This window comes from Emydura macquarii, unplaced genomic scaffold, assembly GCF_026122565.2.
Source record: "Emydura macquarii macquarii isolate MOO-44397 ecotype Brisbane River unplaced genomic scaffold, CSIRO-AGI_Emac_v2 contig_1254, whole genome shotgun sequence".
Classification (NCBI taxonomy): Eukaryota; Metazoa; Chordata; order Testudines; family Chelidae; genus Emydura; species Emydura macquarii.
This window is the reverse complement of record NW_027131391.1, coordinates 183650-203372: the sequence shown is the minus strand read 5'-3', so window position 1 is coordinate 203372 and position 19723 is coordinate 183650. Positions and strand designations below refer to the sequence as shown.

At 45.5% G+C, this 19723-nt stretch overlaps 1 protein-coding gene across 2 annotated transcripts; it reads right to left on the bottom strand.

The window, feature by feature from the left end:
• Positions 1-930: 930 nt before the first annotated feature.
• Positions 931-19570, bottom strand: SMARCB1 (SWI/SNF related, matrix associated, actin dependent regulator of chromatin, subfamily b, member 1). Of its 2 annotated transcripts, none has more exons than XM_067549954.1 (10): positions 19501-19570; positions 15201-15312; positions 14619-14648; positions 12833-12962; positions 11613-11750; positions 11257-11384; positions 10419-10585; positions 9709-9899; positions 2508-2639; positions 931-1305 (listed from the first exon to the last, which is right to left on the bottom strand). In XM_067549954.1, exons 2-10 carry the CDS (start codon positions 15292-15294, stop codon positions 1266-1268), a joined length of 1050 nt encoding a protein of 349 aa, XP_067406055.1. In that variant the 5' UTR covers positions 15295-15312; positions 19501-19570; the 3' UTR covers positions 931-1265. The 2 variants fall into 2 exon arrangements, with proteins under 2 accessions (XP_067406055.1, XP_067406054.1); XM_067549953.1 differs by lacking the exon at positions 19501-19570 and adding an exon at positions 17391-17589.
• Positions 19571-19723: the final 153 nt, after the last annotated feature.

Here is a 19723-nt window from a genome sequence, read left to right as displayed (position 1 = left end):
TCCTAGAGGAGGAGGAACGCGAGCTCTAGCAAACTAGGCAACAAACCATTAGCTTGAATTTCATTCTAATTTAAAAAAAAAAAAAAAAAAAAAAAGACATTTTTGTAGCTTATTTAAAAACAGCCAAATTAAACTCCCCCTGGGAGAGGGCAGGTCTTTGCATTCTTACCAGCTTTATGGAATCCTGGCACCAAAGTGTTAATGGCATGTGCGAATACAGCTCTTTATTTGCTGTGAGAGATTAGTTAATTCATTAACTGCCTGGGATGGACTGACTGCTCTGTAACCAACACATGATCACGCACAGTGACTAGAGGGGCAGCTTTTTACAGAAGGAAAGATGCAATTTCAGCAACTAAAAAGGTCAGACAACTGAAATACAGAGTCTAATCTTACGGCCAGTTCTAGGAGATTTGGTGTATCCTCCACAACTTTTGTTTCCAACTCTTTAGTCTATGAAACTAACACACTCTGACAGTAGGCAGAGGTGAACTTCAAAGCCTAACTGAAGCCATGGACTGTAACGTGCTCACCAAGCAAATCAGCCAAGCTCCACTCGCTGAAACATAATTCTAGACAGACAGGGCTGGTTTTGATTGCACTGAGTGCACTAAACAAACATAGCCCCTTCCTGATCCAGACAACGTTAACATTCTTTCGGTGTAGTCTGCAAGATCTACACTATTCCCACTCCACCAAATCACACAGCCAAGAACTGGGCAGGATTCCCGTTACAGTCTATTCGATCTATTCCAACTGAGCAGCGAGGGGACAGGACTCCCCACCAGGTGTGAACATCCAGCTCTGGCTGACCTGGGAAGAAAGAGCAGGGCTGAAAACAGCCCATGCCGTTCCAACTACTCACTCGTCACGCTACAAAGCAGTGGGAGCTGCACTCCCACCCATTTCAATTGCAGAATTCAAACTACGTATTGTGCATTCCTTTTATTTAAAAAGTTGTCCTAACAGTGCACCCTGCACCTATTTAAAAAAAAAAAAATCTTTACACAGTCCACACACAGGTACATGAGGGCTCTTGACAGCTGCCACAGGTCTCAGAGATAACAACCTTCTCGGCACATGGCATGAAGGTGGGGGCGGGGCCGGAAGTCAGCAGTACTCTAAACTGCTTGGCAAGCGGAATGTGTCTCCTCATTCTGGGCCAAAAAGATGTAAGAGAAACCCCTGCCAATCCTAGTTCCTTCTAGGAGAGAGGAGTGGGGATAGAGTCCGTAGGATGAATACCACTGTCATGTCAGGAAGAGTTACCAGGCTGGAGCTGTGTTGGCCAAACGTCTCATGCGCCTGTAGGGAGGGGGGAGAAAAAGGCACAGTAAGTGATGGGGAAATTATGCTTTAGAAGAACTGCCTGGAATTGCACAAACGCATTCCTCACACACACTAAAGGGCAAGTTACTGTACAGTCTTAGGGGCTGCTAGACAAAATTACTTGCTAGTTAACACCCTAGACTGGTTACACAAATTACTTCTTGAACCACTTTCTCACCAACAGTTCCCGATTGGTGTATGGCATTTCTTCCATTGCTGAGAAACCTGATTACTTGTTTCCCTGCATTTTTAGTCTGAATTGTGTTTCAGCCTCCTCCAGCCTCTGACCGTTCAGCTTTACTGCAAGAGTTTACAGCTACTGAGAATCAGAATGTCACATCTTATCAAATCCAGTATTAAATAAATGGGAGATGGCTTATCAGATACCAATGGCAGGGTCCCCACATAGTTATGAGTGACCCATGAGTGTTGCTTGAACCCCTAGAATCTCTCAACATTTTATGTCCTTCAGTATCTTGGGGAGGTAACCCGGCAGATTTCACTTCACATCCAAGCAGGTTTGAACAGCCTAAGTCGGGGTGTCAAACTCACATGCTATGGCGGGCCACACTGGAATTAAATGTACTTCAAGTGGGCCATACCCTCGTCCTACCCTTCGGCGGCAGCCAGCAGGGGCCTCACCAAAAAGGTTGGTGGGCCATATCTGACCCATGGGCTGCATGTTGGACACCCCTGGCCTAAGCTGCCTCTGCAGTACTGCTTTGTAGGTCTCTCACTACAGGGGCAAAAGCTGCTCTTGTAATTACAAGTGTTTCTATCTGTGCCAGCAAATAGGCAGAAATGCAGTTAATCAGGCTGGGTTTGGAACATCCTCACCCCTACTTCAAATAGCACGTCTCCATACATAAAAGGGAAGCTTTATGTCAGGATGCTAGTCAGTATCACAGCATGTGGCATTCCGTTTTAATACTCTCCTACAGACCTCAGATATCAGGAGAGCAAGCTTTAAGCAGGAGATGGTTAAAATGTTAAGACACTTGCAGAGTGACGTGATAACAGTTTAATATCCTGAAGCAAAGAAGAGATAAATTCTCTTTCTGGTGTATTGATCTGAAATCCTGCCAATTGGCTCTCAGCAGAGAAAAATAAAACATCAAAGCTTTTAAAATACTATCCTAGAAAGGGGCCAGAATGAAAACAGTATGAACGAGCAGCACCTTGTGTTTCTGTCTTGGTCTCTGATCTTCTTCTCCATCTCCGCATCTGTTAGGGTTTCAAGCAGCGGGCACCACTGGTCAGCGTCACCTGTGTTGCGAATGGCGATCTCTACGGTTGGCAGAGGGTTCTCACTAAAGCCCCAGATCAAGGCAAAAAAAAAAAAAAAAAATTCAACAAAATCTGAATTGCATCACTCAAGACATACAGACCTTCCACTCCCCTTGGTCACTGCCCCAGAGCTCCAAGAGGCATGAAGGTAGGGGAGGGTTACTTGATGATTCTCAGCCCTGTCTGGGCACTCGTTCTTACATCTGCTTGGTACAGTCTGGTTCCTGAAAGTGCCCAGTAGACAGACAAGCTACAGTTCTTGAAGCCTGGAATTTCCACTACACTAACTACTTCAAAGCCATCATCTCCTTCCTGTAAGCAGCAGTGAAAGGGAATTCTTCAAAGCAAGTCCTCCTTATTTTAGGAAGTTTTGGCTGTCAGAAGGTATATGACCAATATTAATCATTAGATGAGGACTGCAGTTTAAAGAGCCATTGAGGTTGTGAATAACCCATCACAGTCACAATAGATTTTTCCCCCTCTAAAGGCTCGCAATGTAACTGGCTAATGGACAAACAACATTCAGGCTGAGTGAACACAGACGAAGGAAAAGATCATATCAGTTTATGAATGCTGAAAGCTGTCACATCCAAGGGGACACTCATGAACTGGGAGAGTATCCCGCCCGCTCAGGAATGTGGGCTTCCTGGGGTTTCTGCCAGCATCTCTGTCTGTGCAAACTACAAGTGGCAATTCTGAGTTGCTTAGTGCAGCAATATGATTGCTCTTCCTTCACAGTCTTTGGCCACTCCTTAGGTTCATTAAGACCTGGTGACAACATTAGATTTCCCATCTTCCATTGACAAGCAACACATTATTGCAGTTGAACCTAGAGTCCCATGTCATGGATTGAGTCCCATTGCACTAGGTTTAAATATATACAATAAGTGACAGTCCCTGACCCAAAGAGAATAGGCTGCTAAGGCAAGTTAAAACCTGGTCTGCTGCAAGCATCTACACCATCACATGCTCACAAGGGGTCTTCACTTCACTATTCTCTTTAAGAATGAACTGGTACAGCCCCTTGTGGTTATGTGAGTGGCTTCCTAAATATTGAGGAACTGGAAATCCAGCATAAATACAGGCAAGTCTCAAATGTAAATATTTGTTTCAAATTTTGAAAGTCTGTGTGTAGGGCTATTGCAAGGCATATAACCTTGTCTGACCTCTCCCACAGGGACATCACCTGGGAGGATGCCTCACTTGAGTCTACTTCTGGTAGGTCTGATGCCCATTTTAGCCACTCACAAAGAATGTACCTCAACCTTGCCTGTGAACTTTGCGGTGCATTCCAGAGCCAACTGCTAGATCTTTGCTGTGGATTCAACTAGATGTTTAAACTTTTATTTCTCTTATATGCTTAGCCCTTTTGGGCCAGTTAGATGAAGTTTCCTGAAATACATTTGTGCTACCAAGTGAGAGGAGAATTTGAGGACCAGGTTCTGCCTCACACCTGCACAAGTTAACAAACTTCAGTGGGGTAGCAGCACTGGACCGAAGGGCAGGATTTCAGCACAATCTTAAACTGGATCTCGCATTTCCATGGACTAGCAGGAGTCAGAGAGAGGAAGGGAAGTTGCACTCTTGTGACAGCTTCTTAAAGGCACAATGTTGCTGCCAGGCTGGAGGGATGCCAGAGGGGATAATCCCACTGTAGGAGGCCAGTGTAACGCACCATCAGATGCATAATTTTTAGTGTAGTAAGGGGAAGTAACAAAACAAAGTTTTGACCTTTCCTATGCCCTAGTCGAAACCCTGGTTACAGGCTGAGCTAACTTTCACATGTGACAGGATCCGTACAGCCAACTGGGCAGTGTGACATTTCCTCCTGGAGAGTTTGGTGTCTGGTATCAGATGGAAGCTCTTTGGGCCAGGGAGCTTGTCTGTAAGGAGCAGTGCAGACAGTCACGATATATATCATAAATCATGGGGACAGGAGAACTTGATGAGTCCCTTTTCAGCTTCCTCTTATCTCTCCACTTGCCTGAAAGTCCAACGAATAAAACAGTTCTGTCCAGCGGCTCTCAGCCCTGTACTGCTAGATCATGCTTCTTGGCTCTGTGCTTGTTTTGCACTAACAGTGCTGACCAGCAAAAGCAGAATCCCACAGAATTTCATGGTTTCAGCTCTCCTCAGATGATTAAGATCTGCATGACTCCTCAGACTCCCTCTGTCCCTAGAGATATTAAGGCTGTTCTTTTGATACTGCTACAGCAGACCCTTCTCCTACATCACTGGAATGTCTCTCTTTAACAACAACCACTAGTGTGGTTTGGGAATTCAGGAACTAACCAACCACAGAACCCAAATATCATTAATCACAAGAAGGTTTCAAAGCTACTCCTCTGCTGGAGGAGAAGCAGAAGGAAGAGGACATTTGCAGTAAGAGAAACAAAACAAGGTTTTAATTAGTGGTTTTTTAAACAAGAGAGGATGTCTAAGTATTTGATGGTTACTTTGTTCTGCTGGGGCTCCTTTCCCCATCCCTCTCCTAGTAGCAGCCAGCACTTTGATTTCATTGTTTGCAATAAGGTTCCATTATCTTTTAAAGGATGTTTGAAGTCTACCTATTGCATTCACCCTTTATGTGCAAACTCTCTTTACTAATCAGGCCAGGCAGAAGTCCTGGGTAAACTGGCTTTAACAAGCCAGAATGTGAAGTCATCTGTTGAGACCATAGGTTGGCATTACATCAGTGCACCCGTAGCAAACTGAGCACTGTTTGGGAGAACTGCATCTGCCATAAACTAAAGTGACTAAAAGGGAGGTACGTTTTCACATCAAGCAAGCAAGCTCCTGAGGGAAAAGTAACTATCTACCTGCAAATGGCCTCCATCCTCACCAGGTCATCTCTGATAAGTGGGGACATGGAGATATGGTCTAAAAAACCTTCTGGTACCTAGCTGGGTTCAGAGGCTCCTCTAAAGCACTAAGGGACAAAAACTGGGAACAGTGACCATCCAGGAGTGCTAATCCCCACTGGATATGGAATAATGCACCGTCACTGGGTAGGGCAGAAAGCCATTTAAATGTACACATAAGGAATGGAGAAATAGCATCTATCCTAATACAAAAGAGGACTTCGGTCTAGCACAGTGAGGAGAGGGCTCTCCTCTTTATTTCAAAGACTGTCACAAGGAAAAGCCATGGGGGAGATACAGAGAAGGAAGCTTCAACTCTCAGCTATGCTCTCCAACACACATTGCTAAAACCACTGTCAGCAAAGGGTCCCCCCAGTGCTTTCAAAGAGTTTAATCCCTAGCGTGGCCAGGATAAAACTATTCCCAGCACCACTGCACAGAGCCTGAGACTTACTTCCACCCAATCTCAGGGACTGCATCTACAGTTAGGAACACATGTAATTCTGTGTTGGTGGAGGCTGTAGTGTAAACATGCCTTGGTCATTTTTCCCATTATGTCATACAACTCTACTGAGAGGGGTTTAGAAGACAGTGGGAAAGACACTAGATTACAGCTATTCCTAGTGTGGACAACAATGTGAACAAGACCAAAATCACTTTTGGTAGTGGTGCCAAAAATGGTTTGGTCCCCACCCACATCAGGAGATACCAATCAGCTTTCACTGACAAAGGAAGGAAGAAGTCACACCCTGAGATGCTAACAGAGAGGGGATGCCAGCAGCAGAACACAGGACAAGCACATAAGCTCTAACAATTAGACTGTACTCTTGCTTAAATCCATGGCTACAAACTCGTGACCTCTCCAGTGAGGCTGTTTTCCACAATTATGCAGAGAGGATTACGGTATATGTTTACCTTTGGTTTACACAGAGTCACTTTCCACTCTCATAAACATGGCTTTGGTGATAATTTTGGAATTAAACTGTTTCTGGGAAAACCACTGGGGTATATTCTAGAAGGCAAATGAACTGAGAAGTGCCAAGAGGCAGACGAGTAAAAAGCAGCTGACCTAAGCACTCAGGTGCTCCATTTCCCAAGGAGGCTGCCAAGATGCTGGTTGTGGACAGATGAAAATATACAAAGACCATGAAGAACAGCAGAAGCAAAGGACAGGAGGTTACAGTGACACAGACGTATGTTCCAGTGCTTTGGTGCCAAGAGTGCTGACTGGCTGGGGCTCTTCTAAAATAATAAAAGCTGACTGATAATTCCTTGGTTACTACAGCAACTTACTAAAATACAATGTGAACTATAATATTCCTAGACACTATCAGGATTGCCTCGTACACAATAAACATGTCAGTCTTGAAATCTAAGTGCCAGCACTGAATTCTCTTTATTTAGAATCAGAAGTGTAGGACTAGAAGGGACCTCAAGAGGTCTTCTAGTCCAGTCCTCTGCACTCAAGGCACAACTAAGTATTTTTGTCTAACCTGCTCTTAATCTCCAATGATGAGATTCCACAACCTCCCTAGGCAATTTATTCCAGTGCTTAACAACCTTGACTGTTAGGAAATGTTTCCTAATGTCCAACCTAAACCGCCCTTGCTGCAATTGAAGCCCATTGCTTCATGTGCTATCCTCAAATTGTTCTCCTTAACCTCTTTCTCCCTCCTCCTTGTAACAACCTTTTATCTACTTGAAAATCGTTACGTTCCCTTGTCTTCTCTTCTCCAGATTAAACAAACCCAGTTTCTCTCAAAGCTTCCCTCATAGGTCATGATTTTTGACCTTTAATCATTTTTGTTGCTCTTTTCTGGACTTTCTCCAAATCTTTCCTAAAATGTGGAGCCCGAACTGGATGCAATACTCCAGTTGAGACCTAATCAACACGGAGTAGAGCGGAAGAATTACTTCTCGTGTCTTGCTTACAATACTCCTGCTAATACATCCCAGAGTGATGTTTGCTTTTTTGCAACACTGTTAACTTATATTTATTTGGCTTGTGATCTATTATGGTCCCCGGATCACTTTGTGCAGTACTCCCCTTCCTAGGCAGTCACTTCCCATTGTATGTGTGCGCAATTGAGTGTTCCTAAGTGGAGTACTTTGCATTTGTCCTTACTGAATGTCATCCTATTTACTTCAGATTGTTTATCCAGTTTGTCCAGATCATTTTGAATTTTAATCCTATCCTCGAAAGCACTTGCAACCCCTCCCAGCTTGGTATTGTCTGCAAACCTTGAGTGTATTCTCTATGCCATTATCTAAATCATGGTTGAAGATATGGAACAGAACCAGACCCAGAATTGATCCCTGCAAGATCCCACTTGATAGGTCCTTCCAACTTAACTCTCTAGGAGTGGTTTTTCAACTAGTTACGCACCCACCTTATAGTAGCTCCATGTAGGTTTTGCTCCATTAAGCAGAGTAATTCTATGGACTAGCCTCCTACTCCCAGGAGATCACAGAGCCCCTATCAGAACCTTGAGGATCTACGTCCTGTTCTCTGCTTCTACACTCCCTCAGCCCCCTGGAATCAACATCTAGGCATTGCCCGTCCCTCCAATAAAGGGCTGGATAGGTTCTCTTCCAACTACTGGGATGTACCATTGTGACTGCCTGAAATGGCCACAGAGAACTACTAAAAGCCAAAGCAAGAAACTTCCCTTCCCCCAGCCACTGCTGGCCCAGCAAATAATCTCTGATTCTTCACAAAGTATCACAATGCATGGAGGTTAGTCTGCCAAGCCATCCCAGAGACTATCAGTAATACATTATGGATAAAACCATCCATGTACTAATTCACCACAGCCCACTACATAATATAACTGGAACCTATTATAGTCAGGATTCAGAACATGTCTTAGTGATAAGTAAATCCTGTCCGTGCTGCCTCCCAGCTATAAAAAGCAGATCTGGAATCATACCAGCTTTAATTCTGGCCAATTCAGAGCACTGTAGTTGCTGTTTTAATCAACATTAAGCTCTGAAGATGTCTAAGACACCATGGTTCATGAGTCAGCGTGGTTAGAACCCTGTGTGGATACAAAATTTGTATCTGCGATCTGCAAACATGGTCTGTGGATATCAGCAGATTACAGGGCTCTAAGCGTGAGAGGGAACACAGATAGCTTGGAGGCCAATAGAAAAAGGTATCAGTATTTATGTTAAGAAAAGAGAGCATTATTAAATGGTAGGTTTTTTCTGTATGAAAAAGACGAAACAATAGCTGTTACCATTAGCTATAACAAAAGGCTGGAATGTAGCAAGAGCTGTTATTTCAGCATCACAAAATAGCATCGCCTGGGATGTTTACATACTGTACGTAACACATCCAGCGCAGAGTGACGGCTTCAAAACACAAAGGGCACTTAGGGAACGAAGTAGCCATTTCTGAAGCCTATTTTAATTTTTGAAGAGTGAAGCAGATTCCTCAGGTCAGCCAACAAGAGCCTCAGAGTCTGAATGAGACACATGCCTGAGGTGCAGCATCCACAGCCAGGCTTCCCTAGAGTTTGGGGCATTTGCCCTGGTTCCATTCCCAGCCCCAATAAAGCTCCCCAGAGTCAGTGAGTGTGCACATTATATCCAAGTGGGGATACGTGCTGTTTCCCTATGGCAGGCACCAATTTTGAAACTGGCTTACATCAGTGAGGACTGCATTGAAATAGCACCTCTCCCAAACAGACTCCGCCTCCCAGCCACCCTGTTCAACGCAGCAGCCATTTTAAGCCCGGGAACCACACAAGAAAACGGGAAAGAGGAAAGAGTCTCTATGGGATTCCCAATAGGTGACCATTAAGGAGCTGCCAACATCACACAGGAAGTGGTCTCTACAGCATACTGGCTTTTGTGAATTCTTTTGGGTTACTAAGACACTTACATGAAAGGAATCTCTTTATAGTTCAGGAGTTCATCTGCTCCTTCCTCATCTGATAAGCCTCTCTACAGCAACTAACTAATGTCAAAGCGAGGAGGGTTTCACATGGCAAACAGAAGGATCACATGAGCTCAAGAAGCCAATGCCTGTTTCCATACAAGCAGCCTTAGGAAGCATAGAGTAGGAATCAGAGTGTGATACACAAGCAGGATTGTCTCCCACAAGCTACTGAGCAGATTGATTGATAGATGCAGAAAAGGAAGGGATCAAAGCTTCCCCCTAAACCTTTCTAGAACGATTCGGTAGAGGCCACGTGCCCCAATAAGGTAAGACTACGGAGTTCTGTACCTGAAGGCATAAGTCTTCTGATGCCAGCTCAGCTGTCCCCGAATGCTGTAAGCGATGGTGGTGACAAATTCCCCACCCAGCCCAAGCTCTGAACACAGCTTCAGTGCAAACTTCTCCGGGGAGTTCTCCTTCTCCGACATGTCCCATTCAAACTGGTCTACCAGGGAAATGTTCCCCACGTGGATATTTAGCTGGACACAATGCCATAAAAACAAGTCAGATTTGTTTGCATTTCAAATGCTCTTATGCATACCAAGCTCTTGCATTACTGCGTCATGATCATGTTTATTTAATGCAGGAGGTAAAGTTCAGGGGCAAAGTAGATAAATGGGCTGAACCAGTTCCATGCATTTCCAGCACTACTGTATATGGGTTTTTACTGCCATTAATGCTAGGAAAGTCAAATGATTTGTGAGGAGTTCCAGCTCTCCATCCCGTATAAAGTGGATAGCTGCAGATCTGCAGGGCTCTAGATATAAAATTTGGATCTGCATCAATCTGCAATGATTTGCAGGGCTCTACTCATGTTACATCATCATCTCAATTCCTGGCACAGGACAGCAGTCTGCCACCAGGGCCTCAACACAAAGGACAGAGATGTGATCTAGACACAGGCTGGGAGCCAGCAACTCCTAGCTTGAGGAGCCCACAGACTTTTCCTTCCCCAAACAAAGTAATTTAACTCTGGCCATGCCTTCCTCCCTTATTACCTTAATAATAACTCGTTGATCCGACTGGTCCTCTAGGATACTGTCAGTTGGGTAGGACTCAATCTGTTGTCGAATTGCAGACGCAATGGCAGGGACAAAGGTCAGAGGATTCAAATCCAGGTCATCACAGAGAATCTCTGAGAACATTTCTGGGGTCATTAGCTTTTCTGATGGAGATGAAGAAAGGACAACCAATTTCATTAGAACAAGCCAATATTCCCAGTTAATTCAGTCACGGCAGTCAGCGATTAGTATCTTTCTCTCACTCATCAATTACAAGGCATTAGGTCTCTGCTGTAAGCTAACATACAGAGGGAAATCTCAAGTCTAACCTCTTTCTAGTGAGAGTTAAAGGATGTTCAGACTCTGGTTTGCAAGGGCATAAACAATCTACAAACTTTGACTTCTAGTAAATGTTGTGCATTCCTTATGTTCCTATGGAAACAGTGCAGCTGCAATCTAATATAATACAAAGGTGAATGAAATTATGGAGACACAGGTTTTCTGTGCTTCTGTATTTGTATCTCATCTGAATACTATAGGAGATCAGAGACACTGGGCTGTGGCATCACTGAATCAGGTCAGGAGAACAGGCCAGTTCCAAAAGATGGTCTCAGATCACACACACATGCCTAGTGATCACATCAACCAGAAGGAAAGACACACGGGACAGGATGACACATGGCAATTAAATGAAATCCCAGTGAAATGGGAGGCCTTGACGGCTTTGCTCATGTGTGGCAGGGGCACTCTGTCTCTCAAAAAATAAAAAATTCTATTGTATGAATGCAGCTGGATCCCTCCAAGGTGCTTAGACAAGACTTAGCTGCCTACATACCATTCATGTTCCATGTAAAAGCATCTCTGAGTTTCTGCCCATCAATTTCCATGTCCAGTCGGATTGGAACCAGAACCTCTGGCTGGGATGCGTTCTCATGGATCACTGCTGGGTCATGGTCATCAAAGCTGAAAGCAAACCGTGACAACACACAGCATTAGGCACTGGTAGAAGGCACACTGGCATTGATGAGCCGAGAGACAAGATTTACCAGGAGTATCTTCCTCTGACAATCACAGCCTTTGGGCGAACTCTGCAACATGAGCTTACAACTCCAGGGCAACAATGGGAGTTTCATTTTCACCTTTAACATGTCCAATAAAATAACATGCTAGAGCAGCAGGTGACTGACTCACCAGAGCGGGAAGGTTCTCTTCTTATCCCTGCCCATGCGGTTTCTGTTGATGGTTGTGGAGCATGGCACAGCATCGAGGTGATGAGAGCTGTTGGGTAGGGTTGGCACCCACTGGTTATTCCTTTTGGCCTTCTGCTCTCTGAAGGAAGAGACTTCACGTTAAACTTGATGTTCAAGCATTGAACATTTCCATTCTCATTATTTATGGTGTGGTCATATACACAGCCCTAAGCCTGATTACGGGCTCCTGCTATGTTAACCTGAAAGCTAAATGGTGCGTTTATTCCAGTCATAAGTCTGATTGATTGATTGGTGCAGAACATCCCCACCTGAACTGGGAGAGTGCTGGACTGCCTTCTGGAGAATAACTTAAATCATTTGGTAATACTTGCACTTCTATTGCCCTCACCTCAGAGGAGCTCACAGCACTTCACTTAACATATACCACTGTTCCAATTCATTGACCAGCTTTTCCTGTTTCATCTCACTTCATTTGTTTTATCTATCCCCACCAGTCCTTTTAGGGCCAAACAATGAATCCATTGCCAGGACTATTTGCCCAAGTAATATTACTCTGCCCTTCTATAATGCCTCTTATCCATGGGTCTCAAAATGTTTTACAAACTTTAAATTATATCCTTACACAACCCCTCTATGGCAAGGCAATTTGCAAAAAGGGAAATAAGGCAAAGTGATTTGCCCAAGGTCAGGCAGAGCCAGGAATAGAACCCAGAATCCCAACTCTTAGTGCAACAAGCACTAACCACTGGGAAGCACTCCTTCCCATAACTCAGAGTCTATCATTGCCTATATCCTATTTCCTCCCCAGCAGAGAAATTCTACAGCCATATGCACCGTTTTAAAATATCAGATTAACATTTGGATTTTGTTCATTTAAGGGAACCCTGGAGTGTGTGTAATTGTCTCGACCTTCCAGCCAGATGGTGCAGAACTTGGGTGTATTTTTCCCCAAAGCAATGTTAGAATCTGGTCTGAAACAATCCGAAGGTAAGCAACGTCACCAATTTCAAGGTATGCGTATGTGAGAAATCAAGTCCTTCCATACCAAAGATCTTCATTTAATGAAACAGTGATTAACATTAGCAATGTTGGGGAACACAAAGAGAGCACTAGATACCTCGCTAAGTAATAGTTTGAGAGGGTAGAACAGATCTTCCAAGTGCTTCCACTCTGATCATAGCCCTCAGCAGTGTTTATTACCTGAGGTAGGTGGGAGGCTCTGTGCTGATAGACACTGCCTTGTATTTCTCATCATTTCCATCCAAGATCTCTTCCACTTCAGAGGCTTTCAAGAGCGTCACACTAGTGGCTAGTGTCGTATAACCATGATCTGTGACCAGAAAGCATGTAAGTGGTTAGCGTTTGAAATATTGTCAAGGATAGCACTAATTAATGATTCTTCCTACATGCTGGGGTTAGGCAATGTTAACTTCTACTGAGAGCCTCTAAAAAACTGCAGTATAAATATACCCTGAGCCATAGCAGCATAGCATTAAGGCACCCAAAGTTACAGGGCAGCTGGTGACAGAATCCCTTGCTGGTCTAGGTAATCCCCACAATGCCACAAATAGGTCTTATTAAAATATACCATGGGGAAGACATTTAATATCTCTACAACCCACATGATACTGGGAAATGGAGAAATAAGAACCAAAGTGAAAGGAAGGCTGGTTAGTGATGGTGCAGCACGGCAGCATTTACAAACAACTGCTCGTGCTATATCTATTGGGTCATGATCTGCTAGCACATCCTGGACATAAGAACATGTGATGTGGATCGAAGACTCTGCTACAAAGACAGCAGGGACTAGTTATGTTGCAGGGCAGGGACTGTGGTAGTTTTTCCTCACACATCCCTATCAGTGTACCCCAGTTACAGCCTACTATAACTCTGCTACGCAGTTCTGGGCCTCTCACAAGCAGACCATCATGAACTGGGCTGTGGCTCCCTAATGTGGACAAGAGTGCACAGAAAACACACTGAGGCTTTTACCAAACACCTAGGAACCCAGTGCTTCTGGAACAAAAGTCTATGATCCATTATTTACAGCACCAGGCAGCTCTTTTGGAAGGACAAAAGGAAGAGTTCCACATTATTTTAGTAAAGAAGAAACCTTAGTGTTTTATGAAAATGAACAGAAATCTCCAGGTCCTCATTAAAATAAGCATCAGAGCTCACTGAAGGTGCATTCTATGAAAAAAAGATTACTTCTGGCCTGGAATTCCTACTAGACATCCTACTAACCTGCTTTTCTGGGATCCAGCACCATTACCCACTAACAACATAGAGACCTTTCTAGAGGCAAAGCCGTTACTCAGAACGAAAAGGGCTGAGCACACAGAAAAACAACAGCATTCAACTTTCTTTTCCGATGCCACATAGTCTGCAAGTGACATCTCAGCCTTAAGCTCTGATGTGCAATTCGAGCTCTCTGAAGCAATACCATTGAGTACACACTGCAGCATAAGAGGAATATCCCAGAAACTAACAAACCCTGGATGCATAAAGGTCTGGAATGGTGTGTCAGAAAGTGGTGACCAAGGTTAAACACAGAACTGAATGGCTGAACAGACTTATCAAAAACTTCAATGAAGGCCTGATTCCATTGGGGCATACAGGAGAATTAATGTCCATAGAACACTAAGAACAAAAATTGGGAGAGGGGCAGGGATAGTCTGTAGTGAATTGTGGAGAACTATCTGTATGTTGAGAGAGCCCACAAAATCCCATGAAAAGGGAGAGAAGAGTCCATGGACTAGAATGAGTCGATGGAATCACAGGAAAAAGCTTGCCTCTTAAAAGTGGCAAGAGCCAAAGAGAGTAAGCATGGGGGAAAAAGCATTATCCCATTCTTTACATACGAGTCTAATGACCCAGCAGAGAAGAGAATTAAACAACTGAATATACATATTTGATAGCAGCAGGGGCCACCGCAGGGATTCTTTCTCCAGCAAAAGGTAAGAATAATATAAAGATGAAGTCTTACATCTTCTGGGACTGTGAGTCCGCTGAGACTCTGTGGAAAAAATAAAAAAGCAACAAGTCAGCAAAAAACTCAGAGGAGAAAGAGACATAAATCTGTAACATGTCAGGTTTGTTGTGCTCCAGTCCTGTAGCTTGCAAGGTTATCTTTTAAAAGGAAATTATTCCATTATTACTTGCTTCTCTTGCCAAGGAGACTTTTATTAAGATAATAAGATTCTTACTCTCTGCTGCTTCTATTGATAAGACTATTGAACAATACCAGTTGTGGAATATGTTTCTTTCCACCCCTCTCCCTCCCTTGTCCTAAGAGACAACCCAGGCCACACAAAGTACCATGTTTACAAGCAAAAACACATTGCAACACTCCTGCCCCGTTTTTTATATATGCTAGAAGCCTTTTATGACAAATGAAATTGTATGGGATTAATTTAGCAACAGATTTATGCATTTCAATTCAACACATTTAACTGATTCAATGAAAGTCACAGCTTATCGGTATTTTTAAGAATGTACTTAATCATTTCATTTTTTAAAACTATCCTTTCAGACTTAAAAGATTAGGAATATTTACCAATTTTCTTACCATGTGAAGACGCAACTATTTTCTTCCTCTCTTCCACTGTGGCTAGTCGCCTCCAGAGTGAGGGATACCTTTTGTATAGCGAGCCACGAAACATACGTAGGTAGTTTCCCACCTACAAGAAAAAAAGGAGAAGGTTTGTTCTGAGGGATGCAGCTCAAATGGAAGGTACTTCTAGCAGGAATCGGAGGCATACTGATTTCTTTATGTTGGTGAAGTGGGGCATCCAACCACAGTTCAGCAACAAAACACTTTCTTAGTTAACACCAGGACTTTTGTAGCAATATAGGATACAAAACCTACATCGACCAGCATTTCTTTTAGCAATCTGGTGAGAAAGAACCCCACTGTAACAATTCTCAATTTAATAAGACAATCAATAGTTTTCATAGTTTCTTAATCTAATCTTTCCTAATACTACTACTCCTCCATCTGGAATTACCCAGGTCTCCCACTGTAGGTATGTATTACATCTGGTTTGATATTATTCCTCCCCTTAACATTTTTTATATTGAACCTTTGTGGTTTCCAGCATTTTTCTTTGTGCAGAACCTAGTAATCCAAGACCTGGTTTGTATTGTGTGTTTTAAATCCTCTGTTGAACATACAATTCATGACTCAGTTGCCAACAATCCCTTTTAAAAATTCAGTAAACATCTGTAAAGCAGCTTCATTCTTTCCAGCATAACATCCACACCTGTGTTATTTTATCTAAGTACTGAAGGTTACAGCAAGCTTTAGTGAACAATGAGGCTATTTCTAGACTATGAAACTAACATTTAAGGGCAATAACATACCAGCTGTCTGCAGACTGTCATACAAGGGGGGAGGGGGATTCTTCTATATTAGCTAAGCCCCAGTTTGGTTCTAATTATAGCTTCAGGTTCTCTTATAATACTGTTATTTTTTGATGTTTATCAGTAAACAAGTTTAGAAATTAGCTGAGAGAATAATGCTGTATTTTCCTTCTACACCATTGGGATTGCTAGCTTGCTGGTTAGCAAACTGCAAAGTAACAGCTCTGCCTTTTCAATTTACAACCTTTCAAGTTCTTTCAGAAGTACCATTGTTTGGAGCCCTGTCACTGTTAAAAATATATATATCTGGAGATCTAAGTTACCCAAGACTCCTCTCGCCCATCAAATGGGGCTGAAATACATTTTTCTGTTTTAAAAGTGTAACCAGATCGGGCATTGTGGAGCCAACCAAAGGTTCTTGCCTCATGAGCCAATTCATGGAGGTAGTGCAGTCGCTCGGTGACTGACAGAATCACCGCTTCGGCAAGTAGTTACTCCGATGTGCTAAAACCCAAAGGGAGCCAGAGAGAACTGTAGGAGCATTGACTGGATTTTCCTTATTGGCCACAAAAGCCTAGATCTAAAATTATCATTTTGATTAACTTAGTCATGTTGCAGTTTTTTGACATTCAGGATCTCTTAAAAATAAACGTTCAGGTATCCACAATGTATCATGCCATTAAGAAGCGGGACGATGCTCAGGCAGGTGGGACTTGGAGAACACAGAAGTTCCTGGTTTTGTTCATCGTAGGGCCCAAAATGACAAACACTTAAACATGCTTAACTTTCTGTACATTGCAATCGATGGCGTGAATGTCACTGAGGCAGACAGTGCTGCCCAGGGCTGCTCTCCTTCCCCCCAGATCACACCAAGTGAGGGTCTCCTCGCGCTAAACGTCACCTGCCAGAGCTTCAGCACCAGCACAGCCCGGACCCTGAAGCACGTCCAGAGCTGGTGGGTGCTGAAACGCCCCGTTACAACGCAGCACGAACAGGCCTGCCGTGCAGCGGGGCAACAAGCCGGGCTAAGAGGCTGGTGGGGGAACCCAGAGGTACCTCAGCCTGCCGCCCAGGCCCAGCTCCAAGGGGGCCGTGCAGCAGCACGGTGGGAGAGCGAGCTACGGGCGCATGGCGCTGCCGCTCCGCCGGGGAGAGCCTGTCCCGGCGAGAGCCCCCCGCCCCCGCCCCCGCCCCCCGCCCGCCAGGACGGAGCCTCCCGCTCCTCACCTCCCCCCGTCTGCAGCCAACCTCTACCCGACCCTCCCCCCCCCACGTTACCCCTCCCCCGCCCCAGCCTGGCCCGCTCAGGCCGAACCACGGCTCCCCCAGCAGAGCGGGGCCCGGCCGGGCCATTGTCTCGCAGCCTCCTGCCGGGCGGGCCGGGCCGGGCCGGTACCTCGGAGCCGATCATGTAGAACTCCCCGTCCTCCTCCAGCTGGAACTTGACGGGCTTCTGCCCGAAGGTTTTGCTCAGCGCCATCATCATCATCGCGGCGGCGGCGGGGGCGGCGCTGGGCAGGAGGCGCCGGGCGCTGAGGGGAAGCAGCGAGCAAAGCAGGAGCGGGGCTGCGGCCTACTCCGCCGGATCAACGCGCATGCGCAAAAACCAGCGCTCGGCCTCCCCGCAATGGGCGCGGCCTTAAAGGAGCCCCGCCCCCAATGACCCTCCCGACCCCGCCCCGCCCTCATGGGGGCGCCGCCGCCGCCGCGCGCCCGGCTGTGAGAGACACCCCGGAGCCGGGTCACACTCTGCCGCTGGCTCAGGGCTCGCCGAGAAGGGGCCAAGCAAGCGGCAGGCGGGCACCAGGGGCGGGGCGGGGCGGGGCCAGTGCGGGCACCGGCCGGGGGGCTCTGGCTGTGGAGACAGGGGCGCTCTGTGGCCATCCGCTCCAGCCCCGCTTCTCGCCTCACCACGGGGCAATTATACAGCAAACGCCTCCTCCAGGCAGCCTGGCGGAACCGCCGTGGGAGCGGCTCCTAGCCGCGGCCCTGGCTCGTGTCAGGCCGCCCCGCCTGGGCGCCCCGTCTCAGCAGAGAGAAGGGGAGTGGGGGAGGCCGAGCCTTCGTGCACCAGGCCGCGCTCCAGGAAGAGCGGAGCCAGCCCTGGCTGGTGTTGGCTGTAAGGCCGGGTCTGTGCTAGGCTGCTGGGTGGGTGGCTACACCTGGGAATCCGGGCATCTAGGCGGTGAGTGTCCCTAGCCAGCCGCCTAGGCTGGGACAGGCCCAGCTTCCTGCAACCACCAGCCGAAGAGACGGACTTCGCTGTAGCATTTGCATAGCTGGGTTGGCCAGTCCCCGTCTTCCCAGCTCCTTGTGCAGCAATACATCCCTGACCTCATGCTACTGCCTGCGCGTCCTCCAGCTACACTGCTCCCTTCTGAGGCAGCCTGGGGTGGGATGGGATAGGATACCTGCTCGGACTTGCACAGGTACCACCAGATAAGCTACACAGTAGGTGCAGATATGCAAACATGGCTACATTGTGAAGAAAGCTGTTACCGGTCTTTAACTGTTCCTTCCATTGAATGTGATCCTGTAGCTTCTTTTCCTCGTCATCTTTTCTGTAGGGATTCCAGGCTTGACACTCTTCTCCCTCTATATCCTTTCTCTGGGCAATCTCATTTATTCCCAGTTTTAGCTACCGTCTTTACATAGATAGCTCAGTTCTACCTCTCTACTGCTGAGCTATGGCTCAGGCCCTCTCTCCAACATGGATGCCTTACTCTCTTAACTGACTGCTGTATCTTTCTTCACAAAACCTGTCTGCTTTCACTCTTCTCAGTATTGATGCCAGCACCATCTTCCCAGTCACACAAGTCTGTAGCCTCTAGGAATCTTCATGTACTCTCTCCCCCCCCCCCCCCCCCCCCCCCCACCCCACACACACCCAAGCTATGTCCACATTTTGCAGCTTCCTGTATCTAGAAAGCCAAAAACTCTCATTCAGCTCTTCAGTGTTTCTCATCTTCCTTCCTGTAGCCTCTTCTTTAAGTCTTCCTGACACCCACATAATTTTCTCCAGTTCATTCAAACCACAGCTGTCTAGATTATTTTTTCTTGCCTGTCACTCTGACCCTATTACTTCCCTCTGAATTCCAACTCACTTTATATTACCACACCAAGTTCGAGTCCTATTCTCTTTCAAGAGCCTTCACAACTCTGCCCCCCTCTCTACTTGTCCACTTTTATCTCAGCATCCACCTCTTCATCTGTAACAATATCCACTTTACCCACCTGTTTATCAGCTTCTCACACAAATACCTCCCCACCTTCTTTTAAGCCCCACACAGGGCACTAAAGCTGTAAGGCACTAACTCTTCTCAAGACCCACTTCTACAATCAGTGACCATTAGGATGAAGGATAGATAAGGTTAGCTAGGTATACTATTGATATTTTAAAATATTTATATTGCAGTTGTACATGAATATTGTATTTCAATGCTTCCCCCACCCCTTTCTTGCATCACTTGTCTTCTTAAACTGTGAACTCAACGCAGGAGTCATACCTTTCTGCTAGTTTGCAAGACATGAGCAATGCACCTTCCTTTATAGCTATTTGGTCCTCACCCACTTTTCTAATTGCTGGGATGTTGCTCTCTTATAAGAACTTTTTTTCCCAGCATGCCTTTATGCAGCTGGCCCTTTAAATATTGCAGAGTCAAGCAGCTGTGGTCCTAAAGTAGCCATTTTGTACCTATTGTTTTCTTTATTTCTTGATGGAAAATGCTC

Excerpts from the sequence above, each read along its gene's own strand:
- SMARCB1 (XM_067549953.1), bottom strand. The coding sequence starts at position 17,483 with ATGATGATGATGGCGCTGAGCAAAACCTTCGGGCAGAAGCCCGTCAAG. Across the intron at positions 15,313-17,390 it reads TCTACATGATCGGCTCCGAG|GTGGGAAACTACCTACGTAT; the intron begins GTACCGGCCCGG and ends TTTTTCTTGTAG. Across the intron at positions 9,900-10,418 it reads ATCAACGAGTTATTATTAAG|CTAAATATCCACGTGGGGAA; the intron begins GTAATAAGGGAG and ends CATTGTGTCCAG.